At 40.8% G+C, this 26,270-nt stretch overlaps 1 protein-coding gene across 3 annotated transcripts in view; it reads left to right on the top strand.

Annotated features, from left to right (window-relative positions):
• The window catches only part of Znf329 (zinc finger protein 329), a 29,986-nt gene extending 8,218 nt beyond the window's left edge, over positions 1–21,768 (top strand). Inside the window, exons 1-2 of one of the 3 annotated variants that reach the window (XM_057761848.1) lie at positions 6,933–7,013; positions 14,739–21,768. In XM_057761848.1, the coding sequence (XP_057617831.1) occupies positions 14,823–16,391 (1,569 nt within the window). In that variant the 5' untranslated portion in view covers positions 6,933–7,013; positions 14,739–14,822 and the 3' untranslated portion in view covers positions 16,392–21,768. Of the gene's footprint in view, positions 1–6,932; positions 7,014–7,181; positions 7,281–14,738 lie in introns of those variants that run through there. The other 2 variants (XM_057761849.1, XM_057761850.1) reach the window with 2 other exon arrangements.
• Positions 21,769–26,270: the final 4,502 nt, after the last annotated feature.

Raw genomic sequence — 26,270 nt, 5'->3', positions numbered from 1 at the left:
AGTACTCAGAAAGTAGAGGCAGGAGGGTGAGATATGAGGGTGAGCACTTTGAAGTCATTCCCTGCTACATAGTGAGTTTGGTGTTATCTTTGGATATGTGGAACCTTGTCTCAAAAGAAAATTAAAGCTTCACTTGAAAGATAACAAAATCAACTTTACTTATAGAGAGCTTTGTAGTAGGAATCCTCCTACATTGAATACCCAGAGCAAGAAGCAAGAACACCAAGAAGCTTATGTTCATTGATTCCACAACATGGTTCTCTCAGTATGAGTTCTCTGATGTTGCCTTCAAAAAGCTGAGTGTTGTCTAAAGCCGTTTCCACAATGACCAATGACTGCCTCCTTCAGTGTCCCTCCCCAGTATATATTTCATGATGCTAGAGAAGAACAGTGTATCCACTTAGAGCATTTGTCTGCTATATGACTGTTGAAATGTACTGAAAGGGATCTTATCCTGGGAAAGACTCTTCTACACTTAGCACACTTAGAAAGTCTGACTCCCGAGAGTTCCCTCACAGGTCCAAACGGCCGTGCCTTGTGTAAAAATGTTTTTACATTTATATGAATGCTATCCAGTATGACTTCTCTAATGTCAAAGTATACTTCATGAAGAGATTTTTTTGTTTTGTTTTGTTTTTACTCTTGGGATGACTCTAGTGTCCGCCACTGGCCATTCTGTTGAGTCAAAGATGGTAGGCGCTCTGTATAGCCATTACCATATTCCTTACATTTAAATGGGCTCCTTCTCCAGGAGTTATCCTGCATGTACTGAGGTTTGTGTTCCATCAAAAAAATTTTTTGGTGCATATATTTAATTTACATGATTTCTAAAAAACAAAAAGACACCAAGAAAAAAAAAGCTGTTGTGGTGGAGCATATCTGTAATTCCAGCACACAGGAGGGAGAAGCAGGAAGATCAGAAGTTCAATCTGTGAAATTCAATATATTAGTAGTAGTCCAGTATTCTCTATTCTCTTGCAGTATATGTAGTAAATGATTCTGCATAAAATAAAATTCAGTATATCACATTCTTTTTTCTACTGTAAGATTCTGAAGCACTTGGGAGGCAGAGGCAGGCGGATCTCTGTGAGTTCGAGACCAGCCTGGTCTACAAGAGCTAGTTCCAGGACAGGCTCCAAAGCTACAGAGAAACCCTGTCTCAAAAAACCAAAAAAAAAAAAAAAAAAAAAAAAAGAAAAAAAGAAAAAAAAAGATTCTGAAAGTTGGATAGTGTATAGTCCCTAGGTTGTCACCCCCCCCCCAAAGTAGGGTTCTAATAGAATCTTGAATGTTTTATACTCCCAGTGAATTAACTTTTACAAGTGGAGGGTCTTGGAAAAGGATGTGTGTGATTAGCTTTTTTGTGAAGTTGTATTTTTAATTATGTGTATGTATCTTTGTATGGGTACATGCATGTAAGTCCAGGTGCTAGAAGAGACCAGAATATAATATCAGATCCTCTGGTGCTGGAATTACAGGTAGTTATGAGATGTGGGTGTTGGGAACCTAAATTGGGTCTCCTAGTAGAGCAGGAAGTGCTCTTACCTGCTGACCCATCTGGTGGCCCCTAGCTTTTAAAGATGTTGCCAGGTTATTTTCTGAGATGACCAGTACCAATTCAGTTTCCCATGAGTAGCCATGGAAGATTGGTAGCTCTTTTAATTTTGCCAGTCTGATAGCTCAAAGTGTTTATTTTGGTTATTTTATTTTTTAATTTGATTTTTATTTATTGTTGGTATACATGTATGTGGAAGTTAGTACAATTTTATGGAGTCAGTTTTCTCCTGCTTTTACATGTATTCTGGGGAATGTCCTCAAGCCACCAGACTTGCATGGCCTGTGCACTATTTGCTGGACCGTCTTTCTTGCCTTATTTTTGTTACTCTAATTATTATTTCCTTCTCTATAAAACAGCCTGATCAGTTTTTCATATATTTAGTAACTGTTTTTGCTTTCTCCTTTGATTTGACCATTCAGAGCCTTTCAGTCCATTCCAGTCTCCATTTGTTGAAGCTCTGTTTTCCTGTTACACGTTAATGTCTTTTATCGTGTGTCTGTTTTCTTTGTACTTTTATCATTCAACGCTAGGAACATACAGTTCTTCTGTTTATACATAGTGTACTTTTTATGACATCTATGGTACTTCTGAGAATATGTTTAATATATTTGAAGTATATGAGTGTATTATATGACTTGCTGCTTTCAAAAAGAAATGCCTTAAGGGTTTGCAAACATTGATACAGTGGACTATTTTTGCAATATGGTGAGACGATACAATATGCATTCTCCAATATGCAAATTGATGAAAATACATCAAATTGATAAAAACATATATTCTATAATGTTAATATATTAAAACACAAAGCTCAGCATTGGTGTGTATTTCAATGGTAGAGTGATTGCCAAGCATGTTCAAGGCCCTAGATTCAATCCCTAACATGTTAATAAAACAATTCCAACATGCATTGGAAGCACTTAAAAAAATCTGTTTTTCAACATCGTTGATTTGTACATTTTGCATTTGGTTGGTAGTCAAAGATAAGCCTGTTTGGATTTGTTTCTACTATATTCATTTCTGTTTGTTATTTTAATTCCAAATCAAATCTATATTGAGGGGCTCCCTGCAGTTATCCCAGGCAGGGAAGCAAACCCAATAGAAGACGAGAATGAAAACCTGATTCAGACTGACTTTGTCAACCTGGGTCAGACTTTGGGGAGACAGACTAATGGCAGACAGTTCATCGTCTTCATTGTCAGCTTATTTAAAACACAGTGCAGTTTGGGAAAAGGTTTCCAAATAAGTCAATCCAATCAGTTCAGTTCCAGGGGCACAATAAAGCTTAAGGTGTAATTACATAGAGACTCTTTTACAAAGTACATGTGACCGTGAGGGTGTATTCTATAGCTAAAGGGCTAGAATCCAATGTGGTCTCTGTCTGATATCATAGAGGTCAGCCAACCATAAAAGTACGCATGACATCTTCCCTAAGGATGGGTTATGATCCAGGGAGGTCAGAGTCTGGGATAATCATTCTGGGGAGTTAGGGTGAGGGCTTTCTCCTTCAGGTAACAAAACAGTCACCAGATCATTAATAACCAGATCACTCTCAGCTTTCAAGATGCAATACAAATATTTGGTTTTTATCCCGGTTATTGAGGAGACACCCCTGTGTGATTAATATTCCTGATTCTCTTAGTGCTTCTTTCTGAGTAGAAGGACCTTCATGATTTCAACATAATATTATTTTAGCTATTTTGTTTTATTCTGTTGTTGTTCTTTCTTTTTGTTGTACAGGATGTCCTATAGTCCAGGCTTTAAACTCCTGATTGATTTGCATCCACATCCTGATTGCTGAGATTACAGAAATGCCTTCAAATGTCCAGCTTTTTGTTTGTTTTCCTTGTGAATGTTCCAGTGTCTCATGAATTAACTTATTTTGTTTTATTAAGTCAGGTCTTCTGTATTGTAGGCCATGATGTCCCTTGAACTTCTAATTCTCCTGCCTTCACCGCCCAAGTGCTGAGACTATATACTACCATGCCCTATTTAATACTTTGTTTGAAATTTTCCACCTTCCCTAGAAAGAATATTTAAAGCTTTGCTTTTGAATTTGATATTTTTTCTTTCACTTCACCATCCAGCCTTCAGAAACTTTTGTTTGAATTGTCTGCTTACAAATTTGAGATTCAGGCTGTTCAGTTACAGAGAGCTTTCCATTCTAACTGCAGTTCCTGGGTTTGCTCATTTGATTTGGGTTAAGGGCATTCGCTATCTCTTATCTCTTATCTTATCTTATCTCTTACAGCAGTTGTTCTTCCTTGGTGGTGGTTTATGGTGGCTGGCTTCTCCCCGCTGCCCCAACAAGGTTTCTCTGTGTAGCAGTCCTGGCTATCCTGGAACTTGCTTAGTAGAGCAGGCTGACCTTAGACTCACTGAGATCCACCTGCCTCTGCCTCCCAAGTGCTAGGATTAAAGCCATGTGCCTCCACTGCCCAGCCTGCTTTCTTTGCTGGTTGCTGGAGCCTTGTTTTTTAATATCCACAACATTGCACACTCTTATTGACTGGGTCATGGTAAATGTCAGGCCAGCGAGCGTGGTAGCTGCACACAAACAGCCATTTATTCTTCTGGGTCTTCCCGCGCGCCTGATATAGGCGCCTTCCTCATCAATGGAAGAACAGCCTATCTTCCCTCTTTTGTTCTGGCTCAGCTCTTTGAAGTGTGTGCAGTTCAGTCAAGTCTAAGATGTCACAGAAAGGCAACCTCTCTCAAAGGAGAACACATATCTAAAGTATGATTCTGGGAAATTCTTAAGTTTTTTTCCCCTTCTGCTTAGTTTATGAAAAAAAGAAAATAGTTCTTGTTATGGTTCCCTACATCAAATACTTTTCTTAGGTTCACTTGGATACTTGTTTAAATAGAAGAATGAGTCATGGGCCATTGTATCCCCCTAATCCCCATTCAAGAAGCCACCTTCTTAGAAAACCCAACTCCAGAGAGAAGTTCAAATGTAAATGGAAAGAGAGAAAGACAGGTATAGTTTAGGGAACATGTAGTTTAAGTTGATGTAGAGTTCAGTACGTCCAGTTGAAGCAGAATATAAAGAAAAGGAATTGGACCTTCCCTCAGGAGGAGCCCTCCCCAAAGCCAAGGAACAGGCCGAGACCACACGGATGCAGATCGCAAGCGGCGGCAAAGTCTTTCGGAGGAGGACTTGCGCGCCTGCAGACTGGGAGGAGGTCTTTTTATAGGAAAGAGGGCAGCAAAAGCAAGTTTACAGAAGCAGAAGCGTGGTTATCGGAATGAGGCGGTGGGGGGGGGGGCTGAATAGTTTTTCCTCTCCCAGCATGGATGTTTGGCAGCAGACATCCTGCTCTTATCTTATAGATATCCTACTTTGCAGTTATCCTGCTTTGTAGATGTCCTATCTTATAGATATCCTGTTTTCCTAAGCAAATGGGATGTTCTCACGAGAGTAGGCTAGCTGCTGATCCTGAGAATCTTTCAAGCAAACAGGACGTTCTCCCGGGAGCATGCTAGCTGCGGGTTCTGAGGAGGGGGTCTGTAGGGTCTTTCAATAGTAAGGGGCCAGTGGAGAAAAAGGAGACTCTGGGAGAAGTCTCGTCAACTGAGAGTTAATAATTCCAGCACAAGTCACCAACTGCTGTAAAAGTTCCCTGTGTAGAGGCTATGTTTACTTTACATAGAGGTGTTTTCAAATGAAAATGTTAAAATAGGAGTGAGCCATGGTTAAGGCCTAGGGACATAAAACTTCTGAGTTTGGCCTTACTCCTTCCCAGACATGAACCTGCAATTTTCTATTAGCCATGAAGACATGACCAAACTTTGTTTACAGTTAAAAAAAAAAAAAACTGCTATGAAACTCTTGTGACCTAGGGTTTACTTTATCAGTTGTAAACTTTGGTGGACATTGCAACAAAGATCAACAGTGTCCTTACATGAACCACTACTCAAATCAAAAAGTAAAACATTAACAACTCTTTCCCAGGCGATCTCCCAAATTACAAAGGAGCAGAGGGACATTAGCATATCCTGATTCTTTGTTTAGGATGGCGACAGCTAGGCGACCACCTTCTGTGTGGCAGGTGCAAATTGTGGCCTGAAATTCTGGCCGCCATACAATGTAGAAATATGGGCCTGTTAGATCTGGATGGAGGGGGGAGGACCTTGGACTTTCCACAGGGCAGGGAACCCTGACTGCTCCTGGGACTGGAGAGGGAGGAGAAGAGGAGTGGGGGGAGGGGGAGAGGGGCGGGAGGAGGGGGAGGGAAATGGGAGGCGGAAAATTTTTTTTTCAATAAATAAATAAATAAATTAAAAAAAAAAGAAATATGGGCCTGTATAATATGGCCCCTATAGGCCACAATTTCTAATCTTTCTGAAATAGACATTCAAATATATGTGCCTATGGGGGCCAGTTATTCAAAAGACAACAGTGGTGCATTCCAGCACTAGGGACAAAGATGTGGAAAAATCACTTAAAATCTGAGGTCAGACTTAGTGACACAAGACCCAATTATAAACAAAAGCTCACCACCCTAAAATAACTCACTAATTTTTTTATCTGTGTTTTATAGAAGTATGGTTTTGGCTTTTTAAAGGCCAACTGGTTCTCTCTGGCAAGTGCGGGGATCACAGTCATGCTTCCTCCACCATGCCCACTTTGAATTTTTCTAAAAGTCAGAATTCTGTACATTAACATAAAACATCGAGAACATTTATTTCCTTTCAATACAGTTTCTACTGGTTATTACTGATTTTTAGCTACTGATTAAAAAACATTTGCTAATTTTCTAGAATCCTTAGCTGTTTTTAAAATTGTTTTTAAGGATACAGCCTGGGTCTGGAGAAATGGAGAGAGAGGTTAAGAACTCTTACTTCTCTTCTGTAAGACGGGTTCAATTCTCAGCACCCACATGGCGACTCAATCATCTATAATTTCAGACCTAGGGGATTTGACACCTTTTTTATGGGGGGGGCACTGCATGCACAAGATGCAGATATATGTGCATGCAAAACACCTATACACATAAATTTTAAAAAATAGCTTATTTCCTCCTATGATTGTCAATAAAATAGGTGTATTTGGCTGAATGCTAGCATTTTCCCTTTAAGCGTATTTTTGTCAAGTTATGTAGTAAATAAAAATAAGACTCTATAACAAAATCTTAACATGGGGAGTACGTGGAAGAGACTATCTTGTATCCAGAGGCAGCCTCTCAATTGTAAGGTAGAAAATGAATATCCGTGAGTCCTCAATGACTTAGTTATATCTACGTAAATAAAGGTGAGGAAACGTTTCTTCCTGATCTCAATGCCTTGGGTGACAGGTCCAGGTAGTCTGTCTGGCCAGCTGCAGGGACCAGCGAACAGTGCAAAGCTCTTAACCTTGCTGCCAGAGGGGGTGAATCTCCAGGATGCGCGTGAATCCCGGGACCGGAGTCCGCGCATGCGCGGTCGCCGCGAACATGGCTGCCGCCGACCAACAACAGTGAGTTCTTCCGCGCCTTGGCGCCGTTCTATGCTTCATCTTCCCCGCCGAGTGTTGTGCGGGTGGGAATCGGGGGACGGGGGGAGGCTGTTGGCGGGGGTGGCGTGCATAGCGTCTGCGTCGGGTTTCACGGAGGCCGTGGGCGTTTCGGGCTCTCCGGGAGGGTGTGGCCGGGATGCTGCTGTCCTGGCGGGTGTGCACGCCCCCGGTCGGAGAGGTCCGTCCCTTTCTGGCTGCTGTGAACGCTCCTCCTCCGAGCTGCTATCGGTGAGGTGGTCCCTGCCCTTTCCTCCGTGGTACTTAGGAGCCCGGTGTCCTTGTCTCGAGCCCGGCCCTTCCGGAGGTTTTGCCGAGATCCTTTGGGCCCCCGGGCCCCCCGGATCTGCCGGTCTCGCGCTGAGTGGGCTACTAGGCTCAAGTGGGCGGGGATGCTTTCCGTGGAACCTCCTAGGTAGTTTTCCTTTTCCCTCCACTGATACTTGCAAAGTCTCTCTGTCTCTCTCTGTCTCTCTGTCTCTCTCTCGTGTGTTTATATAATGTTTGTAGTCAGGGAGGTTCCCCCCACCCCCAGGCGCTTTTTAGCTGTTTTGCTATCTCTTCCTTGGTTTTCAGTGGTTTTATTTTCCTGTAAAAACACGCTTTTGTCCATCTCCCTTCAATAACTTCCCTCTGTTCTTCCTCTGCCTTCTCTCAGCTTTTGTAATTTGAAAGATTTCACACCACAGCTAAGTTGCTGGCAGGGTTTATTAGATCGTGACTAAACCATCCATCTAGATTGTTGAGTTACTAACGTTTTGCTACATTAGCTTTTCTTTCTCTTAAAAACATGTCTAATGCCGGGCGGTGGTGGCGCACGCCTTTAATCCTAGCACTCGGGAGGCAGAGGCAGTCGGATCTCTGTGAGTTCGAGGCCAGCCTGGTCTACAAGAGCTAGTGCCAGGACAGGCTCCAAAGCTACAGAGAAACCCTGTCTCGAAAAACTTAAAAAAACAAACAAACAAACAAAAAAACCATGTCTACTGTGGTGTGATACGGTCATATATTAATATAGTGTGTGTGTGGGGGCTGGATTACTAGAAGTAATATAGTAGATATTGTGAGACTACATAGTGAAGATTCTCTTTAAAATATGAGTATTTTTATCTTCCACGAGCGCAAAGGAGCATAGGTATTCTACCAACCTTCCAGTGGCTACACCACTGAAAAAAATGTTACTCTTGTGGTGGGGTTATAGAGACTTGGTGATTAAGAACACTTAACTGCTCTTCCAGAGGACACGAATTTGGTTTTCAGCACCCAAGTCTTGAGACATACAGTCACCTGTAATTACAACTCCAAGGTACCCATCGCACCGTTTCGACTTAAGAGAGAGCATCCAACATAGATGGCATTCACTCATATGAACACACACATGCACTAATAAAAATAAATCTTACAAAAAGGAAAAAGAAATGTCTCTATCTTTGCCAACAACCCTTAAATGCCCATTATATGGCGATTACTTGCATATGTTTTATTTTTTAATTTTTGTTTTTTTGTTTTTTAATTTTTTAACTTAATAAAAAAATGACACATACTGAGTTTGGAGGAAAAATGTCTTCTTTCTCTTCCCCTTCTCTTTTTTTTTTTTGTTCATTTATTTTTTTTATTGAAAAAAAAATTTCCCACTTCCTCCCCGCCTCCCATTTCCCTCCCCCTCCTCCCGCCCCCCTCCCCCTCCCCCCACTCCTCTTCTCCTCCCTCTCCAGTCCCAAGAGCAGTCAGGGTTCCCTGCCCTGTGGAAAGTCCAAGGTCCTCCCACCTCCATCCAGGTCTAGGAAGGTGACCATCCAAACTGTCTAGACTCCCACAAAGCCAGAACATGAAGTAGGATCAAAACCCTGTGCCATTCTCCTTGGCCTCTCGTCAGCTCTCATTGTCCGCCATGTTCGGAGAGTCCGGTTTTATCCCATGCTTTTTCAGTCGCAGTCCAGCTGGCCTTGGTGAGCTCCCAATAGATCGGCCCCACTGTCTCAGTGGTTGGGTGCACCCCTCATGGTCCTGACTTCCTTGTTCATGTTCTCCCTCCTTCTGCTCCTCATTAGAACTTTGGGAGCTCAGTCCGGTGCTCCAGTGTGGGTCTCTGTCTCTATCTCCATCCATCGCTAGATGAAGGTTCTATGGTGATATGCAAGATATTCATCAGTATGGTTATAGGATAGCTTCATTTCAGGTTCCCTATCCTCAGGTGCCCCAATGAACTAACTGGGGACATTGCCCTGGGCACCTGGTAGCCATTCCAAGTTCAAGACTCTTGCCAACCCTTAGGTGGCTCCCTTAACTAAGATATGAGTTTCCCTGCTCCCCTATCCAACCTTCCTTCCCCTTCTCTTGTAAGTAAACATTCATGTTTTTTTTTTCCTTTGTTCTGAGCCCTTGATCATATGGTCTGCTCAGTCCAATCCAGACAGTTTTCTGCAAAGAAACCTTACTGGGATGAACTTGGTATGTTTTATTTTTTAAAAATAGTTTTGATTCAAGATTCATTTCAGGATCGTGTGTAGCATTAAGTTCTCCCTCCCTCCCTCCCTCCCTCCCTCCCTCCCTCCCTCCCTCCCTCCCTCCCTCCCTCCCTCCCTCCCTTCCTTCCTGTTTTTTCGAGACAGGGTTTCTCTGTAACTTTGGAGCCTGTCCTGGAACTAGCTCTTGTAGACCAGGCTGGCCTCGAACTCACAGAGATCCGCCTGCCTCTGCCTCCCGAGTGCTGGGATTAAAGGTGTGCACCACCACCGCCTGGCTCTAAGTTGTCTTTTCAATCACCTTCAACTGTTGACGCTAGTTATACTCTATGATGGTTTGTAGTGTTTTGACAAGGATTTTTTTAAAAAGACATAGCTGGTTATCTTGTCGGGTGTGCTTCTGTTCAGTTCACACTGACAATAAATTCTTCTCTTGTTTTGCTGATAGTTACCTGAGTAAAATATGTCCTTGGAGCCATGTCAGGTTGGTAGTGGCCGGTCTTTGATCAATGTGGTTAAAGTGCTTGCTGCCATGAGTACATCATTCTTAGGGGTGCTAGTTTAATTCTTTGTTGCTTTTTTGATTTTCAAAAGCTCAAGATTCATATTACTTGTTTTCATATAGTCAGACATTTCAGGGTTTTTTTGGAGTATGTTTTGTGTACTCCATTATTCAGAGAAACTTCTTTATCCTAGTAACTTGAATAACTCTTTAGCTCTGTATTTTGCTTTATGTCTTTCTTGAGTCTGTATTTTACCTTGTGTGTGTGTGTGTGTGTGTGTGTGTGTGTGGTTTTGAACCAAGCACCTTGTATGTGCTAGGCAAGCACTGTCCTTGAGCTACATCTTTCATGCTTATTTTAATCATTTCAAGGTTTATGGAGATCCCTCCTCCATAAGTTTTTTCTCTGTCATTTTATAAACATGTGTGTGAGAATTTGTATGAATTAGGACTTAATTCTATTTTTCCCATCTGAAAAAGCAGTAAAAGAAATACACACTCTTGTCCGGCATGGTGATGCCTGCCTGCAATCCCAGCGCTTGGGAGAGGAGCAGTTCTACACAAGCTAGCACAGTCTCCTAACTGTCATTTCTTTTTCGAATTTTTAATGTGCCAGCTGAGCGTCGGCCAATAGATCTGATCCTCGTGGACTCTACACTTAAAAAGCAACAGTAATAACAAAAACTTGTCTGTGTGGGCATACCCTGTAGTTTATCCTCTTAAGGTATGCAGTTCGGCATGAGACAGGGTCTCTATGTAATCTTGGCTGGTCTGGCGTTTGCTGTATAGACCAGGCTGGCTTTGAACACAGAGATCCACCTACCTCCGCCTTCTGGTTGCTGGGATTGAAGATGTGTGCCACCATGCTTGGCAATTTTAGAACCTTTTCATCAGTCCCCCCTTCCCTCCAAAGAAAACCCATACTCATTAGCTACCACTTTTTTTTTTTTGCCTCCATCTCTTTGCCTGTAGCTTGTTTGTATGTTTTAGAGATTCCATAGAACTAGTTCTAGAATCTGTGTCCTTTGTGTCTGATTTTTTTGACTTAGGAATCATCTTCAAAATTCATGTATATGTTTTTTGTTCAGTTTTGTAGTTTTGTAATCCTCTCTGAGTTTTTATTTGTTTCTTCAGTGTATTTTGTTTTGGATGTCACAAATAATATTGTGAACCTTTTTTTTTTTAAATGTATGTTTTTCTGTCTTGTGGAATAGTTACATAGAAACAGAACTGATCGTAGCATCTTATTGAATATGAAGTGAAACCTCGTGTTGCTTTGATTTGAATTTTTCTCATGGTTAGTGATATTGGGCATCGTTTCTTTTATTTATTGTTCATTCACAAGCTAGGAAGTGACCCCTTTCCCGTACCTGACAATGGTTTTGGACTTTCCAGACTCCGGGACTATGAGCCATGAGGCTGTTGTGTATTTGAATTCAGAAAGCGATCTAAAGTAAGATAAGAAAGATCTCTGCTTTGTTCATTTAAAAATGTGGGTTGTCATATTTATTTATTCAGGGGCAGGGGCAGGGCATGGTTTCCTTTCAAGTGTGGATTATAGGTGTGGACGTGTCTCTCATTTTATTATTGATTTCTGAGTTCTATATATAGTCTAGATACATTGTCTCTCATCTGGTGGGTGACTTTTGACTTTGTTGGTTGTATTTTAGGCTTTGATAAAATAAGTATTAGTTATAGGTGAAATTAATTAAAAAATTCTTTTTTTTTTTTTTTTTTTTTTTTTGGTTTTTTGAGACAGGATTTCTCTGTGGTTTTGGAGCCTGTCCTGGAACTAGCTCTTGTAGACCAGGCTGGTCTCGAACTCACAGAGACCCGCCTGCCTCTGCCTCCCAAGTGCTGGGATTAAAGGCGTGTGCCACCACCGCCCGGTTTAAAAAATTCTTAAGGTACCCATGTACAGTCTGAGCACCCATATGAAGTCTCAGAAATATCTCTACCTCCAGTCCCAGAGAATCAAGACATTCTGTTCCCAGTGAACACTGTGTACATGTGGTACACAGTTACACACAGACACTAAGGTAGTTCCCCACCCTCACAAGACAGTCATGAACTGAGTTTAGGTTGAACTTGTCAGACCTTAAATTTTTTACTGTTTATTTTAATTTTATGTGTATGGATGTTTTGTCTCTGTGTTAATAGGTGGTAAAAGTATGATTACATAGAAGGCCTCAGATTTTACATGTTCAAGCATGTTTTCCACCTTCTTTTGGTAAGGTGGCAAAAATGATGGCCAAGCTTGAGTTTCTTTTTAGTGGAAGTACGAGGTGCATATTATGTTGTTCTGGAGCGCCACTCAGTGGGGATTTATGGTTCATCCAGATGAGTGTAGGAGCAGTAGATAATTGTGTTTTAGCCCACAGAGCCATTCTAGGAACACCACACTTTACCCACAGCTGCACATGTGGTTTTGTTATTCGTATTAGTATATACCATCTATTTGTCATGAAAATCCTTCGCTAAGGTTGAGGTCCCCATGACTAATTAACCTGCTACACAGTATACTTTAGGATATCCAGGAATTCATCGTTATTACTGTTTCTGATGCTGGGGCTGGAACACAGGGCATTAGACAGGCTAGGTCGGCACTCTTCCAATAGCTCTGTGGTCTTCTTTTTTCACTATAAGTGTTAAAGAATAATACTTTCTGTCCAAAAACTAAGTTGACTGCAGCCTCATTTGTCACATTTTGTGATAATAGCATTTTTATTCTTTTTACTTAGAGGTATTTTCTTATTTTTATCAAGGTTTTAGATCTATCCATCACTAAAAAATAGTTTATCATGTTAACACTTTTTCAAAGAAATACAGGTTTTTTTTTTTGTTTTTTTTTTAACCTTTGGTTTTATTGTATTTGGTTTTCTTCTGTTGACTGGTTGTTAGCTTGACTGCACACTATTCCGTAGACTGGTCTTTTATGCTGTCGTCTGGCCTTTGCTCAGTATGTTCTTTGATCTGGTTTGTGATCATGTTAAGCAAATGTTTCACATGTGCTTAGAAAACATTTGACTTTCAATGTACATGGCTTTTCAACCAGCTGTTTGATAAGGCTAGCTACTGAAAATTTTTGCTGCTTGTGTTGTCCAGCAGTTTTTTTTTTTTTTTTGAATTTCCAGTTTTCAAAGGAAATAAGCCTTTTGCTGTGTTTGGATATATTGATTTCTTCTTCCTTTTGAGGATGCCTTATCTGTTTGGTTGCATGTTACTACTGTTGTATTGTACTGTGATCTTTATCTGGCCAACACTTGATCTTGTTTTTTTCTTCTTTTCAGCATTGGATTTATCCATTTCTCTTTCTTTCTGGTCCCTCCTTTCTTTAGTCCCCCTCTTTCTGAAGAATGTCTTTGCTTTTCTGAATTTGTTTTTATTTTACTCTCAACTCCTGAATCTTGGCGAACCTGGTAGTTTTCCTTTAGTACTTTGAAGGAAACTTTCCATCTCTTTTCATCTTTCTACTTTGCTATTAAGTAATCGTGACCAATCATATTAAGTTTCATCTTTACCATTACTGTTCTGTCTTTTTCCTTCTTTTCTTTTAAGATTAGTGCATAGAGGGCTGGAGAGACAGCTCAGTGGTTAAGAGCATGAGCTGCTCTCCCAGAGGACCTGGGCTTGATTCTTAGTCCTTACCTGTGACTCACAACCGTATGAAACTCCAGTTCCAAGGATCCCATATCGTCTTCTGGCCTCTGCAGGCACTAGACATGTATGTGGTACACAGATATGCTTGCATAGAAAGCACCTATACATATAAAATAAAATATTGAAAAAAAGATCATTTCATAGGTGTGTATTGATAGTCACTTGTTCTTATTTTCTGAGGTAATTATGATTAGATTTACATAATGAAAGGTTTACATTTTATTAGTGGATACCAAACTATCCAGCTATGCGACTGACTAATTTACAGTTTTTAATGAACATGTGTGTAAATCTGAGCTTTATGTTACCATATTTCTATCTATCTATCTATCTATCTATCTATCTATCTATCTATCTATCTATCTATCTATCTGTTTTATTTATAGATAGGGCTTTACTGTGTAGCCCCCCTGGCTAATTTGGTATTTTTTTTTTTTAAGATTTATTTATTATGTATACAGCATTCTGCCTGCATGTATGCCTGCAGGCCAGAAGAGGGCACCAGATTTCATCATGGTTGTGGGGAATTGAACTCAGGACCTCTAGAAGAGCAGCCAGTGCTCTTAACCTCTGAGCCATCTCTCCAGCCCCTGATTTGGTATTTGTTATATAGAGTAGACTGACCTCATTCTTATGGCTTTACCTCCTAAGTGCAGCATTTACAGCACTGGTTTATAGGTCTATGTTTTCTCTTTCCTCATATGGTAAGCGTTGACTTCCGATGAGGGGCATTGGTGATAGAGGACAAAAAGGCAGTGACCAAGATCGTATTTGAGAATGAACAGAGATGTCTGCCTTCCCTTCTCCCATGTACCAAGTTAATTATTTTTGTTTTATTTATCCTTACATGGTATTCCTTTGACCTGTTCTCTGAGAGTATTACAATGTAATGTCACTTCTTTTGAACCTGCTCTTAGCTTCAGCCTTGGCACTCCTTCGAACTCCCTATTTTACAGATATAAATTTGAAAAAGAAAACAAGCAAAACATACTTTAGCTCATTATCATTTTTCAGTTTCTCCCAAATGTATCTGTTTCCTTAATGTGTCTTTTTCTTTCTTTTCAGTATGGAACATGAGACTGAAAAGTAATATCTCAGAATGTTTCTGAAGAAGAAGAAGAAGAAGAAGAAGTTTCCTTTGAGGTAGAAATGGAAGGATTTAAAAGAGAGGGATTCTGCTTCCCCATTTTAGGTGACAATTGGGACTGTGAGAACCAGGAAAGAAATATGAGGCAGTCTCCTTTAATTGATGAGAAAACAGGGGTCCAGGAAACAAATTATGATGATCTTGGTGTGGGGGAGCATTTGAGTACAAATCCAACCCTTCTAGAATCTCAGAGAGTTCCTACAACAAATGGCTTTCATGTTCATAACTCAGATATTAAAACTTTTGATTGTGATCAAACCTTACATAGTTGTCCCCAGAGTTATACAGCTAAGGAAACTGGTGATGGTGATATTTGTGAAAAAGCCATCTATCCTTCCATGGAAGTCACTCAACTTGCAAGAAACCAAATGAAAGACAAACCCTATAAATACACAGAAAGTATTAAATCTCTAAACCACTTTACTACTCCCCTTTGTGACAAAAAAATTAAGAAAAGAAACAAAAAATTTTACAAAGGTAAGGACTTTGGGGACATTCTGGCCCTGAACTCATCTCTTAATGAAAAAAGAAGTCATTCCATTGAGAAACCCTTTAAATGCACTGAATGTGGCAAGTGCTTCAAACGGAACTCTTCTCTTGTTTTACACCATCGAACTCACACTGGTGAGAAACCTTATACCTGTAATGACTGTGGAAAATCATTCTCCAAGAACTACAACTTGATTGTACATAGAAGGATTCATACAGGAGAGAAACCCTATAAATGCAATAAATGTGGGAAAGCTTTCAGTGATGGATCAGCTCTGACACAACACCAGAGGATTCACACAGGTGAGAAGCCTTATGCCTGTCTAGAATGTGGAAAAACTTTTAACAGAAATTCATCCCTGATTTTGCATCAAAGAACTCATACAGGGGAAAAGCCGTATAGGTGTAATGAATGTGGGAAACCCTTCACTGACATCTCTCACCTTACGGTACATCTACGAATCCACACTGGCGAGAAGCCTTATGAGTGTAGCAGATGTGGAAAGGCTTTCCGAGATGGCTCATACCTCACTCAGCACGAGAGGACACACACTGGAGAGAAGCCTTTTGAATGTGTAGAGTGTGGGAAATCCTTCAATCGCAATTCTCATCTCATTGTGCATCAGAAAATTCATTCTGGGGAGAAACCCTATGAATGTAAAGAGTGTGGGAAAACGTTCATTGAGAGTGCGTACCTCATCAGGCATCAGAGAATTCACACTGGTGAAAAGCCCTATGGTTGTAACCAGTGTCGTAAACTCTTCAGGAATATTGCTGGACTTATTCGGCACCAGAGGATTCATACTGGTGAAAGGCCTTATGAGTGTAATCAGTGTGGTAAAGCTTTTAGGGATAGTTCCTGTCTGACCAAGCACCAGAGGATTCACACTAAAGAGACTCCATACCAGTGTCTGAAGTGTGGAAAGTCCTTCAGGCAGAACACTCACTTGGTAGTACACCAGCGACTCCATAACAGGGAGGGTCCCAGCCAGTGTCCTCAATGTGGGAAAATATTTAGGAGGAGCTGGTGTCTTGTCCGACATCAGAGAACACACCTTGAAGAGCAGCCCGTGGAAGCATAATTAATGTTGGCCAAACTTTTCTTGAATGAACAGAGGAGAGGTGTCTTCAGATATGACTTCCCTTGTTAACAGAAAAGAATTTGAGTATGAAATATCCTATAATCCCATTAATTCTGTTATTAGGGAAACTCCTGAAGAGAGGGTTGATTGGTAATCAGTGTAGAAAGGCTTCAGGGATGTGCAGACACTGAAATAGAGCACCTGGAAGTGAGGATGGTATTTCCCTAAGAATCTGTGAATGCATTCAGTACGTAATCAATAGGAGGCATTCTTAATAGTATCATCTTACTGTATATAGGCAAGTGCTTAGTAGACTCCAAGCTTGTAAGTGTAATTAGGAAGAACACTTTTGTCAGGAGTTTTTACTGTCTTTCCTGTTTCAGCAAAGGCATAGTGGTGAGAGATCTCACACACACCTCATGACAGCCACAGTATATAGTTGAATTTGCTGTTCGAATGCACTTGTGTTTTATTGTGCTGTCAGAACACTGAAGACTCATTTAGTGAGCTGAAACTGGACATAGGAGTTGTTTGTGATTGAAATGAAGTTTTCCCTTTTAAGACTAAAGTGCTCTCCATGATGGAAAGGGCTGCTTTTAAGAAATAGTATCCATTGCTTTAGTTGTTGAACAAGCAAACATTGAGTTGTTATATTTCATTTATCTCTTGCCTTCACCATTGATGATCATTTAGGACACTAATTTGTTTAGAGTTAAGGTCATTTGAAGCGAAATCTGAAGGTTTTCTTGCAATACTAAAAATGCTTAGATCATTACAAAAGAAGGCATAAAATAGATTTATTATTATTATAGTCATGTTAAGAATATTCATATTAGGTTAGCAGTGGGTGGAAAAATTTAATGACTTTCTTAGGAGACTACATTTGTATAATTTTTCCTTGTTATACATTTTATATAACTGATAGTGTATATAAAAGTGAAGCTAAAAGGAAAGATATTTGGTATTTTTCATGGACCTTTGCCAGTGAATAGAGGCCAAAGATATTGTTAGACATTATAAAGGCTAGATCATGGTTACAGGAAGCTGTAAGCATCTACAGGTGTATATAGACAGAACTTTCTCTGAAATCAGCGCATCCTGAGCCTAGAATCATTTCTTCTGGACCTTGTATTATGAAGATTATGGCATTGTGGAGGAAGAGGCTTATCAGTCTGAGGATAGGGAGGAGAAAGTTAAAGAAAAATCTGGAATAATCCTAGCATGTCCTTTCTCAGTTCACTGCTGGCTAAATGAAAGCTAGACAATTTGTTTGACAGCTTCAAAGTCCTGTGAGCTGATTTGGTAATATTGACTTGATCCTGTATTTTCTGGTTCCTATGGAGGGAGACTCATAAGTCTATTTTGAGATGATTAAAGCTGTTGAGTAGATTGATAAGGAAGTCAGACATCTCTGTATGGATGCCTTTCTTTCACAGGAAGAGCGGTCACACAATGGAGATGGAGAGGTAGTGGTTAAGAGCACTTGTTATGCTTGCAGAGGTCCTTGGTTTGGTTTCTTGCACCCACATGGTGGAAAAGCTATTGGTGCCTAGTAGATAGAGGCCAAAGATACTGTCAGACTCTTACAAAGATAACCCTGGAACAGTTAATTCATCTCAGAATATTAAGAGTGCTGAGATTGAGTTATATATATTTCTTTTGTATACTTTTCAACCTCATCATTTGAAAAATTGGTCTCATGTTCCCATGAGATACAGTCATGTATAACTTACAGATTGTCTCTATAGAGCAGTGATTCTCATCCTTCCTACTGCTGAGACTCTTTAATGCAGTTCCTCGTGTTGTGGTGACTCCCAGCCATAAAATTATTTTCATTACTACTTCATAGTTACTTCATAACTATAATTTTGTTACTGTTATGAATTGTACTGTAAACATGTTTTCCAGGGGTCATGACATACAGGTTGAGAACTGCTGCCGTCTAGGTTAGATGTCTCAGTAAGACATGAAAACTCCTAGTGGACTCACTCAAGGGCTGGACACTTGGTGTCTGTTACTCTCAAGTAAAACATGAATGTACCACAGTGTTAATGTTAGCAGTGTCCTTGCTTTTTGAGTCTGCATTCTAGATTCTGGAATAGGAAATTAGCACCAGACCAGCGGATGGTCTGAGAGCATGCACCCCAAGGAGGTGTCAGCTATGAAATTGGAGTGAGTCCACATGGGGTTTGTGTGATGTGTGAATTGTTTCCCCTTGCTCTTTTCTAAAAATATTGCTCTCAAATGACCAGAATAATTACTGTAATGAAAATAACTACTCTATAGAAGATGGATACTTCTGACTAAAGATGGAAAGGTGAGATTTGAATTGGGAGAGTTCCAGATGACTCCTAGTGCAGCCTGGGTGATTGTTGATGTTAGGCCTGAGAGGCTGGGGAGCAGGACGGAGAGGAGACTGTCCTGGAACTCTGACTGCTCTTTGGACTGGAGGGGGGGGGAGTGAGAGGAGGGGAGGAGGTAAAAATTTGTAATAATAATAATAATAAAAGGAAAAAAAAGATAAGTCCCATTTAATCACCCAGGCCCTTAATAGGCAGAGAATGTTGACTGGAATCAGATGTAGAAAGTGAAGGTAGAGTATTTCAAAGAGTGAACATTTACTTTACTTTTTCTGTCTTTGATGAGCTTTTAATTTACCCATTTCTGGCTTTAATGCTGGAATGTCCACAATGTGGGTAGCTTCTGGAAGCCAGAGAGGCAAGAAAATGGATTCTCCCCTAGAAGGACCTATTCCTGTTCTTCCTATTCTTATTAGTCTAGTGTAAGTGAATTGATTCCAGTCTTAAACGGAGAGAACTGGTGTGTGGTTTTAAGCCACAGTGTTTGTGATAATTTATTGTATAATCTATAGGTGGTGTCCCTCACTAGTTCTTTTAGATGCCTGACAGAAGTGTTTTGTGTGTGTTCTCTTAGCCAGCAAGTTAATAAACCAACCCCTTCCACTCCATACCCACAAAAAAAGTTTAATAAGGAAAAAAGAATTCTGTTGGCTCTGGCTTCTGTCCTTTCACCATTTTAACAGCCCTGATTTTTAGTCCTGGTTTAGAGAATTAAATCCTATGAGGTGTGATGGCACACACCTTTAGTCCTAGCACTTGGGAAGCAGAGACTAGCAGATCTCTTGTGAATTAGAGGTCAGCCTCGTCTACCTAATGAATTCCAGGACAGCCAAGCTACAAGTGAGACCCTGACTGGAACAACAAAAATCAATAATAAATTAAAAATAATAAATTAAAAAATTAATAAATCCTGTGAATGAGTAGAAAAGATAAAGAGTAGATTTCCCTTAAGTTTACTCCCACTCACCCCCACCCCCACCGACTTGGGTGGCCAAGAAGGTACATTTAGCATCATAAAGCTTGTGTACAGTCTAAGAATGCAATGTCCAGAGCTGATTTTGGGAGCATTTATAATTATGGCCACTGTCTTAATAGTTTCCATTAACCCACATCGTTTTGATGCTAAAGTTATCAGTGCTCCGGTGTGGCTGCAGATTGTTCATTAGACTGGCCCAACGTCATGTCTCTTAGTTCAGCAGCTGCGTAGAGTACTGCAGTACTGTCAGAGTTGCTGCTCCAGCAGAAAGCTGAACGAGGTGTTCACAATTGAGCAGGGGAGGTAAACAGGTATGTATCATGTATCAGATGGTGGTTGATGCCTGGGAGAACAATAAAGCTGAGAAAGGGGATGGGATGTATGTGTTGTATAGAAGTGATTACAGTTCAGAAAACAGGTCAGAGAAATCCTCACTGAGATGATTCCTAATGACCTACCAAATATGAGGGAAGGAGCCAGTAGTTACTTAGGGAAGAAATATTCTTACAGAGGCAAGAACATACTGTATTTGAGGAACAGCCAGGAGACCATTGTGATTAGAATGGATGTGAAATGGGGCCAGGGATGTAATAGAGAGCCATTAATTAAAATACTGTTGCCAGGCCAAAACTATGATAACTGTATAATTGTTGAAGGTACTCTCCCCAAGGATGTACTGCACATCTCCAGCCCTGTGAATTTAGGCTTGATCATTCACTTCCTTTCACAGTGAAAGGCAATTGCATGTGCGTCATGCAACAAGAGGTTAGGATTTGGGGGAAGAAACCTTCCATCATGTCAGTTACAGGCGGGAGCCGTTAAGCCGTAAATGGAATTTCTTTATGAGCAGTATTTAAAGAAGAGGGTTTATTGTAGAGGCAGGTGTAGAGAACAAAACTTTGCAAAAAAAAATTCATTTGCAAGAAAACATCTGTGAAAATAAATGTTTTCAGAATTAAGAACAATCAAATCCAAGCAGAAGAAAGTAACTAATATATATATGCCTGTATCTAGGCTTGATAACCACAGACATTCAGCATTAATGGTCATTTCTGATAAACTAATATTCAAGTTTTAAAAATTAAGTGTTCTGTTCAGTGGCTCTTAGTATTCTCTCTTAAGGTTGTTCAATCACCTCCATTCTGTAATTTCAGTACATTTTTCATTAACCACAGGAAAGACTTTTGTACCTGTTAGCATTTTTCTACTCCAAGACCCTGGCAACCACTGATCTATTTTCCATGTGTATTTGAAATTCTGTACATTGCACGTCCATAGAAAAATAAAACATATGACCCTTTGCCACTAATTCATTTCATTTAGCATATGTTTTCAAGGTCATGTTGTACTAGAAATCCTTTTTGTGGCTGAAAAATATTTCACCATATGATTTTTTTTTTCGAGACAGGGTTTCTCTGTGGCTTTGGAGCCTGTCCCGGAACTAGCTCTTGTAGACCAGGCTGGCCTCGAACTCACAGAGATCCGCCTGTCTCTGCCTCCCGAGTGCTGGGATTAAAGGCGTGCGCCACCCCACCCGGCCTTTTTTTTTTTTGTCACCATATGATTAAAACCATATTTTGTGTATTGATTGATGGACATTTCAGCTTGTACTTTTTGACTATTAATAATGTTGTTTTGAACAAATATACAAACTCATGTGCCAATACGTTTTCAGTACTCTTGGGTAGATCCTTAGTGGAATTGCTTGGTCTTTGCCTTTTGAGGAACTGATGTCAATATCACTTGAACTATTTTATGTTTCTACCAGTGATGTATGACTGCTCTGACTTCTTACCATGTCCTTACCAAATTTATTATTTTTTGCTCTAATGGTGTGAAGTGTTATCTTGTGATTTGGGAAATTTTTTTATATAGTTAAAATCGATACCTTATCCCACAGGTCAGCATTTTTTCCTGAAGGGCAGCAGTATTTTAAACTGTACTGCACTGCTCACCCCTGTGGCTGCAGTGTGGAAGTAGCTATTGATGATTTGTGAGCAAACCAGTGTGGATGTGCCCAATAAAATTTTATTTATGGACTCTGAAACTTGAATTTCCTGTCATTTTCACTGTGGAATACAATTAAAAAGCTGTTTAGCAAAATAAGCAAGACCTAGTGATGTTCACCTGTAACTCTCAACACTTAGACGCAGTGACAGGAAGATTGTCACAAACTTCAAGTCAGCAAGTCTCCAAAATGCAAAACAAAACTATAAAAACATATTCTTTGCCCAAACACACAAGATCTGGACTAGCATAGACCCAGGTGTATAGTTTAATAACCCCTGTTCTAGACAAATTATTTAAATGGAAAAGCAAGAGGATGAAGCTTCTGGTTGAGACTATCAAGCATTTTTTGGCAAATATTTTTTAAGTGAAATGAATATCAGAGAAATGGATATAGTAAATTTAAGAATTCATGTGCATCAGAAAGTTCATATTGTGTAAGTGAAAAAGCAGGCAGTAGAGAAAAGACCATTGCATGTCATAGAGCCAACACAGAAATAAATTTATGGCAGTGTCCAATTTCATGACATGAAACAAAATCCCAAGATACTTTATCTGGATGGGTAATATTTGAAAACAAGTGTTGACAAAGCCGTGACGACAGGCACTTTGCATTTTGCTTAGCACTCTGGAGTCTTTTATGTGACTATATGTTCCCAGAAACAGCTGCAGTCCTAGGCCCTGGCCAAGAAGTTCACAACAGTTTCTACTTAAGAGGAAGGGGTCCAGGCTGGAGTGGAACTCTTTGTAAATTAGGCTGGCAGAGAACTCAAATAGCCTCCTTCCTGGGTCTCCAAAGTACTGGGTTTGAGAGTGATGATGTTCCAAGTGTGAGCCATTAAGTCTTGTGCACAATTCTGGAAACAGTACTCCTATGTGCCATAAACGTGAGGCTGGCGACTCTCTTAGGAAAGAGCCATAAAATCCTGCTGTACTGAGCACTGGTAAACCAGCATTTGAGGGGCGGTCTAGGAGACATTGTTTCAAAATGTTAAGTGCTGCGGATATAACTGAGTGTGAGAGACTAGAAGTTAGTTCCTTTGTGATAGGCAGGCAGAAAGGGTGAAGGCCCATTGCTAAGAAATAGAGACTATAAATTTACAATGTAGCTGCTTCCTCACCTTCCTGACCCAAGACAAAGCCTGACGACTTAAAATAGCCTTATGGGTTTTTCCTCCTGCCAGGAGGACCCCAGCGGATGGGCTGACTCAACAAGTTCAAGGATCTGGGCATATTTAACAGATGTAGGCCAGTCAGCTGTGTTGTCTGTCTTCAAACTGGCCACTACTAAATTAGGGGAAGAAGAGAAGCTGGGCTTGGCTTTCTGCTTTGCAGAGGGTCTTCTGTGTGCTTTCTCACCCCCTAATAAAAGCCATTCTTGACGGACTGATTTCCGTCTGCATTTCAGAGTTTCTCCACTGCTGCTAGAGATTTTTTTCTTCTGCCTTTTGATTCTTGAACTGGCGAGGGGAGGAACTCCTATTAAGACCCCTAGATGGTAACAAATGGAAGGGCGCTGGCCTCCCTGGGCCATATCCCGAAGTGGGTTGGGTGGGGAGACGACAGGGGAAGGAACCTTTCCAGGAGGACGACCTCACGTGAGAGGTTTGCGCAGTCTGGGACAGGAGGCCTGCAGTTTTCCCGTTCGTTAAACCTCAGCAGCCGACGTGTACTAAAAGCCTCAGAGCTCGAGACCGGAAGCTAAGGGGAAGCTGCTTATCCCGGATTTCCGCACCCAGCCTTCAGTGACGTCCGGCAGTTCAGGAAAACCTCATTCCCGAACCTTGCGCACGCACGCGCAGAGCACGTAGAGCCTCCGGACTTCCGTAGGCGGAGCAGAGCCCTAGACCTTGGTGACTGACTGGCTGTCACCGGACTTAGAGCTAAGGCGGGGCGGTCGCATCTTAGTCGGGCCCCTTGTCCAGAGTTAACCCTCGCGTTTTCTCACCCGGCAGGACGCAGATAAATCTCCCTTTGGGTCGGGCTCCTTGAGGTTCGCCCGCCTCCCCAGTCCGGACCTCGCTGCTTCCATGTCCACATGCAAATGCAGTTTCTCCCCTTCCTCCTCTCTTCCTTCCCTTCTCAGGGCTGGGGACTGGATTATCTGTTTCCGGTGTCCACTGCCATGCTTTCTCTGTACCTTTCTGCCCATCACCCCTTCCCTGTCTTCCCTCCATTCTTTCCGCCATGGAGACAGCGCCCCCTCGCGGCACCTGTGTGTTTGCTGTAAAGTCTCCCAGCCCGTCTTCCTTCTCTCCGGGTTGTTGCTGCTTTTCCTACATTCACCACATTCGTGGACTGGGTTGCCTTTACCCTCAGGCCCCTCTAATTTTCCCTGGGTCAGACATGCCAGACTTGGATGGGTTCTCAAGTCAGCATCTAGTGAAGTCACTCCGTAAAAGACCTCTTCCTCTCCATTCCTCAGCCTTGATTTTTATTATATTATCCACACCCCTCCCCCACTGTCTTCAAAATCCAATGCGTCTACTTTCAAGAAATTCCCAGAAATTCCTCACTCCCCTGCCTCTGACTCTCCTTAGGTCTGTTTACCAAACACTAGGGGGAGCTTGTCAGAATGACGACCTTTCACCACTTTCAACCCTGAGGCCTTTAGCTCAGGAACTGGTCCTCACAAGCCTAGGCTGCGGCTGCTGGCCCTGGAACTATTTGTTGCTAGGCTACAAGACATAAGGAGCCTGCGTCGACTTGGAAGTCAGAGCTCAAGCCTGATGTCCTGGGCAATGCATTCTTTGAGTTTGCTTGTCATTGTGAGTAGCGGTAAGAAACTGAACAGTTATCCCTAACCCAGAAAGCAAATACAGGTCTGTGTATACCCTAAGTTTGTGGAGAGAGTGTTTGATGGAAACAGTGGTGTATTTTGTTCTTTGCTTTCTTTCCCATTACAGTGCATCAGTCAAATCTGCTGCTTAACATCGTTGTCTAGAAGAGAGTCTGGCGCCCAGCAAGTGTTCAGTAAACTTTTCCTGAGTGAATGAGAGAAAAAGGGCTGTCTCTGTAATTACAAGATCCCAGAATGGGTGTGCGATACCTCCGACATTTTTTTTCTTTTTTTCTTTTCTTCCACTTGCTTTTCTTACCAACTGTGTGGTACTTGTAACTTTCAACACTACTGTTTTCCAGGCCGAGTAGAAGTCACCTTATGAAGATGCTGAATTGACATGTTTCTTTGTCTTCCTTTCCCTGTTGCGAACTTGCAAGTTTTCAGGTTTTGTTTTGTTTTGAGATGGGCGTGCTGCATAGCACAGGCTAGCCTAGAAATGTCTGTGTAGCTCAGGCTGGCCTTGAGCACACAGTCCTGCCTCAGTCTTCCAAGAACCAAGATTATAATTTACACCATCATGGCAGACACAGTTTTTTTCTTTTTCTTTTTTCTTTTTTTTTTTCAGTTCTAGCAGTACCTTAGGAGATACTTGAACATTGTCTTTGCGAGACAGAATTCTTTTTGCCTGATGATTTTCAAACTTGTTTGACCCCTTGTTCAACATCTACATTTAGTCCTTGTAGTATGTTATGTATAATGTTGTGTGTATGCTCAGGTCCATATTTGTGTGTATGACATGTATGTATTTATATGGAATTTTGTGTGTACATATGTGTATCACATACATACTTATATGTGTGCTTATAATATTCACATATGAGTATGAATGGCTTTGCATTTGATACTGTGTATTTATAGATATTGCTATGTATTTGAGGCAAGCATAATTACATAGTGAGCTGTACACATGTGTAAGCAGAGTTAATGTGTGATGAAATAATATTTACTGAGGACGACTTCCTTTGATGTTACTTTCGATGCAAAATGAAGGCTGTTAAGCCATTACATTACCTTGCATTTAATTTTCTTATTTCAACAGTACTTAGCAATTACTGGAATCAGTTTTTAAAGAGAATTTGTCATTTTGTATGCTAAGCAAAAGATGTTAATGATGTGGGAACTACCCATAATATAATTTTAAGTGTGCTGCATATCCAACTTAAATACGCAGTTTGACTCCAAACTGTGTTAAATGACCTCTAGGTAGAAGATGAGAATTAAATGGACTTAAGACTTGATAGTGAGATTATGGATGATTTGTGCGCTTTTTAACATTTTGTTATATTTTCCAGGTTTTCTGTAGTGAGTATATGTATTATAATATTTTGCAGTGAGGTCTTCTTTTGTTTTTATTCTTATTTTTTGTAATGATGGGGATTGAACACTGGGCTTCACATTTGTTAAGCAAATGCTTTTACCATTGATATACTGTGAGACCAAAACAGGAAAAATATACCTTGCGGGTTAAGAGCTCTGTCTGCAGTTTAGATGTGCAAAAGACGTTCCTGATTGTTCTATGTTAAGTCCTTGCAAGTTAAGGTTTTTAATTGTAATTAAGAAGTTCCTGTTTGTCCTGTGTTAAATCCTAGTTAAAGAATAAGTTCTTGGGGGGTTGGAGAGATGGCTCAGCGGTTAAGAACATGGACTGTTCTTCCGGAGGTCCTGAGTTCAATTCCCAGCAACCACATGGTGGC

Source organism: Chionomys nivalis, chromosome 2 (genome assembly GCF_950005125.1).
Source record: "Chionomys nivalis chromosome 2, mChiNiv1.1, whole genome shotgun sequence".
Classification (NCBI taxonomy): Eukaryota; Metazoa; Chordata; class Mammalia; order Rodentia; family Cricetidae; genus Chionomys; species Chionomys nivalis.
Note: the sequence above shows the minus strand (reverse complement) of the source record. Positions and strands in the feature narration are given on the sequence as shown.